This window comes from Hemitrygon akajei, chromosome 21 (genome assembly GCF_048418815.1).
Source record: "Hemitrygon akajei chromosome 21, sHemAka1.3, whole genome shotgun sequence".
Taxonomy (NCBI): Eukaryota; Metazoa; Chordata; class Chondrichthyes; order Myliobatiformes; family Dasyatidae; genus Hemitrygon; species Hemitrygon akajei.
Genome location: NC_133144.1, coordinates 61,120,598 through 61,125,534, shown reverse-complemented (window position 1 = coordinate 61,125,534; position 4,937 = coordinate 61,120,598). Strand labels below are relative to the sequence as shown.

The window sequence follows — 4,937 nt, the reverse complement described above, 5'->3', positions numbered from 1 at the left end:
TCCCCTAACATATTTATTCAAATCTCTGTACTTCTGTGATATCTCTACCTGTATCCGTGGCTTTCCCTGTCTCTGTGTGAAACTTGTATTCCTATGGGAACACCATACCTCTATGAGAAACCTGCCTGTATTAATAATCTATTTGTATTTCTTTGAAATCCGCCTCTTCCTGTTATTCCTTTGTGTGAGTTTCTGTGTGATTTCCATCTGTATTCCTGTGATACTTCAGTCAGTATTCAGATGGGATCCCTGCCAGTATTCCCGCTGTAGTACTCCTCCCACATCTATTGCTGTATTTATTTGAGATCACTGTCTAATGTGTTGTTTGCCTGATCTGATCCTGCAGTTTCTGTATTCCAGGGTGATGCCTGTCTGTCTATGTTTGAGGCGTGATCCTCGTCAGATTCCTGTCCCAGTATGTCGTGAGATCCCTGCATGTACTTAATGCGTGATCTGGTTTGCATTTACTGACGGATCCTGTCTGTCTCCTTGCATAATCCTGTCTGCATCCCTGTGTGATCTGTCTGAATTTCGCGTGATCCTGTCCGCTTGCAATCTGCGATCCTGCTGTTTGCAATCTGTGATCCTGCCTGCTTCTAAGGTGCGATCGGCCCCTGTTTTATTATGTCGATTCGCGGTGTCTCTGCCCCTGTGTGATCTGTCTGCGTTTTGCATGGTCCCTGTCTACATGCAATGTGTGCTCCCTGTCTGTATCCCGGTGTGACCCCAGTCCGCCGGGTTTGCCGAGCGAGCGCCTCCCCTTGCCTCCGCAGTCCGGCTCCGGCTCCGGCTCCAGGACGGGTTGCGTTGGATGCTCTGAGTCAGGCTGAGGCTCTTGTTTACCAGCGAGCTCGGAGCCTGAGTCAGAGACACGGCGGGCGGACCAGCAGCCTCCGAGAGAGAGAGAGAGAGAGGGAGAGACACACACACACGTTCAGAGGCAGGGAAGCCGCGGACCCCGCTCAACCTCCGCTGCCGGAGACCGAGGACGAGCCCAGGGACCGCAAGCCCAGCGGAGGGTCGCGGCCGAGAGCACCTTTCCTGGGGAGCGAAGGGTCCTTGTAGCACCCCCCTCTCTATCCTGGAAAAATCCCAACGCGCCACGCTTTGCCTTTTCCTTCCCTCCCCCCTCTGTCTCTCCTTCCCAGGCTCCAAACAAACAACAGGGGTAAAAAAAAATCCAGCTTTTAATTAAGAAAAATTGGGAGAGGAGGAAGAAAATGCATCTTTAAATCGCTTCAGAGAGGGAGAGAGAGAGAGAGAAGGCAGGGGTTCAGTTCTGCAGTTTGTGCAGGAATTGTTTTCTCTTGCTTTGGGAAAATATATATACTGTATATTTCTTTTCTTCTTCTTGTTTTTTTCTCTCAAAGGAATGGAGACTGAGGATGGGGAGTTCCAGAACAGCTTGTGTTTTGCTAAATTTCACAATGAGACACAGACAAGGTTGAGGGGGAGAAAAAGCCAAGAAAAAAAAAACAAAGGATACTGTAGCAGGGAAAAAAAGGAAGAAAACAGTTTAAATTTGCAAGAGTTACTTTTTTTCCTTCCTCCATCCCATTTTCTTAACATTAAAGCACCCCCCCAGCCTAGTTAAAATTAGAGGTTCATTAAATCCAGAGTTACTCCTGTTTTGTTTTTGTCGTTGGGGGTTTTGTTTGACGATTGTTTTCATTCGGTGGCGGAGACGGTCGGTACTCTTTGGTGGGGTGCACAAATGGGAACCAAGTCTGGAACAAAGAGGGGCTCCGTGACCTTGTGTTGGGGTTTGGTCGCTCTCTGCGTCTCACTCGCTCTGGGACATACTCATATCGAAAGTAAGTACATTTTTTGTTACAGACTTTTAACGTTTACGGGTATTGTAGCCAGACACATTCACGAAATTAAATCGTGCACTTACTATAGTCTTCGAGCTTTCTAATAATTGCCTTCGTAAACTATTTTTAAAATATTAAATTTTTGTAAAGGGTATCTTTCATGTAATTTTCTGGATTATTTTATAAACGAATGATTAATCTTTTTGGTGTTTTAAACTAATAACTTCATGCAAATTGTTGAAATGTGTATCCTTATGATTTTTAAAGATTTCAGTACAATAGTTTTGCACCTTCAAATGCTGTTTTTCATGTGAAAGTTACAAGTTTGGCAGCATGTGCAAAGCTGTCAACGAAATGTGGCAAAAAGTTTTCCCTGGCATCTTCTAATTCTTTCAGAAAACCGTCTCGTACTTTCAACAGTTGTTTCAGAGTTCAGCGAGAAATGTTCCTGGAATTTGTTTCTGACCAGCAAAACCAATATCCAGCAACAAATCACATATTTTTAGTTTAATGGTGGGGGGGGGGGGTCTCTGAATGTGTGTTTGAAGCCCACCTGTCTTTCCTATTCACCGGGGAGGGGGTGGAGGCATTGAGAATCAGGGCATTTGAACAAATAAGTAAGAGCCTTGGTAAAGTTAGATTTTAATTGTTTCACTTAGAGTGCTGTGGTTAGGATCCCTCTTCAAGGGGAAAGTTGTAGTTCCTATCCTCATGCCTCTCTGCCTTCCTGATCAATCCCTCTTGACCATGTTATTTGTATTGTTTTTTCCTCAAGTGTACTTGTGTTCTTCCTCTTCTATCACCTGCTAATTTCCTTTGTCTATTTCTTCCAATCTGTTATCTTTCCAGTTGTTGCCCTCCCTCTCTGTTATCTTTCTGTATTTAGATGACCATTCTCCTTTATCAGTTTTGTTTGTTGTCTGTGTTCAACAGTGTTGATATTTCACCATTCTCACCTCTCACTCCATTCTTAGTCTATTGGCTTCCTAACTTTTGTTTTCCTATGGATTGTTACTGTCTCCTGTTTCAATTTCCGTGCTATCAACGTTTACATCTTCTGTGCTTTTATTTCTACTTAATAATGTGTACCTCTTTCATAACTTTTTAATCAATTTTTATCTATTGTTGACAGATTTATCTCTTGTTTGGTGGGAGATTTTGTGTTTTTCTTAATTCTAGTCTGATTGGTGCATGATGTTCCATTGTGCAGTCTATATCACAATTTCATTCTATACTTTATTGTAATTTCTTGTGCAATTTTGTTTTCACAGTTTACATTTAATAAATTTTCATTCTTTGGTTTCAAATTTAAGATTATTTTAAAGTTGAAGCGTATTTCCAGTACTTGCTATTTCTGCTCTCTAATCTGTTCTGCTTCAATTCAGTTTTGTTTATCCAGTTTCTTTATCTTCCAATTCTTCCATGATTATATATTCCTGAAAATTTGTTTTATTTTTATTTGTTTTTTTGGTGTCTGGTTCTGATTTCTATCATCAAAATAATCTTGCTCTCCTGTTCTGAACTGCCAGTGGAAGCCCATCTTTGTTTTACTGTCTATAATACCTTTTGTTAAGTTTTCGAGATTTCCATTCATCCATTCCATAGGCTTCTTCCTTCCTATCCTCTAAGCTTTCCACTGATTCTCCCCCTTCCCCACTCCGACTCTCTCTGTCTCCCTTCCCCACAACCTCTCTCACTCTCTCTGTCTGTCTCCCCTTCCCCACACCCTCTCTCTCTCCCCCACCCCACTCCGACTCTCTCTGTCTCCCCCACCCCACTTCAACTCTCTCTGTCTTCCTTCCCCACATCCTCACACTGTCTCCCCTTCCCCACATCCTCTCTCTCTCTCTCTTCCCCACACCCTCTCTCTCTGTCTCCCCTTCCCCACACCCTCTCTCTCTCTGTCTCACTTCCCCACATCCCCCCTCTCTCTCTGTCTCACTTCCCCACATCCCCCTCTCTCTCTCTCTCTCTCTCTCTCTCTCTCTGTCTCTCTCTGTCTCCCCTTCCCACACCCCTCTCTCTGTCTTTCTCTCTCTCTGTCTCACTTCCCCACATCCCCCCTCTCTCACGGTCTCCCCTTCCCCACATCCTCTCTCTCTCTCTGTCTCCCTTCCCCACACCTCTCTCTCTCTGTCTCCCTTCCCCACATCCTCTCTCTCTCTCCCCTTCCCACACACTGTCTCTCTCTCTCTCTCTCTGTCTCCCCTTCCCCACATCCTCTCTCTTTCTCTCTGTCTCCCTTCCCCACACCTCTCTCTCTCTCTGTCTCCCCTTCCCCACATCCTCTCTCTTTCTCTCTGTCTCCCTTCCCCACACCTCTCTCTCTCTGTCTCCCTTCCCCACATCCTCTCTCTCTCTCCCCTTTCCACACACTGTCCTCTCTCTCTCTCTCTCTCTCTCTCTCTCTCTCTCTGTCTCCCCTTCCCCACATCCTCTCTCTCTCTCTGTTTCCCTTCCCACACCCTCTCTCTCTCTCTGTTTCCCTTCCCCACACCCTCTCTCTCTCTCTGTCTCCCTTCCCCACACCCTCTCTCTTTCTCTCTCTGTCTCACTTCCCCACATCCCCCCTCTCTCTGTCTCACTTCCCCATATCCCCCCCTCTCTCTGTCTCCCCTTCCCCACATCCTCTCTCTTTCTCTCTGTCTCCCTTCCCCACACCTCTCTCTCTCTGTCTCTCTTCCCCATATCCCCCCTCTCTCACGGTCTCCCCTTCCCCACATCCTCTCTCTTTCTCTCTGTCTCCCTTCCCCACACCTCTCTCTCTCTCTGTCTCCCTTCCCCACATTCTCTCTCTCTCCCCCTTCCCACACACTGTCTCTCTCTCTCTCTGTCTCCCCTTCCCCACATCCTCACTCTCTGTCTCCCCTTCCCACATCCTCTCTCTCTCTGTTTCCCTTCCCCACACCCTCTCTCTCTCTGTCTCCCTTCCCCATACCCTCTCTCTTTCTCTCTCTCTGTCTCACTTCCCCACACCCCCCTCTCTCTCTGTCTCACTTCCCCACATCCCCCCTCTCTCTCTGTCTCACTTCCCCACATCCCCCCTCTCTCTCTGTCTCCCCTTCCCCACATCCCCCCTCTCTGTCTCCCTTCCCCACATCCTCTCTCTTTCTGTCTGTCTCC

The 4,937-nt window shown here is 46.6% G+C and overlaps 1 protein-coding gene across 1 annotated transcript in view; it reads left to right on the top strand.

The window, feature by feature from the left end:
- The first annotated feature begins 330 nt into the window (after nt 1-330).
- Nucleotides 331-4,937, top strand: part of igf1ra (insulin-like growth factor 1a receptor) — a 318,751-nt gene continuing 314,144 nt past the window's right edge. Inside the window, exon 1 of the mRNA XM_073025554.1 lies at nt 331-1,814. Within this exon, the coding sequence (XP_072881655.1) occupies nt 1,715-1,814 (100 nt within the window). The 5' untranslated portion in view covers nt 331-1,714. The remainder of the gene's footprint in view (nt 1,815-4,937) is intronic.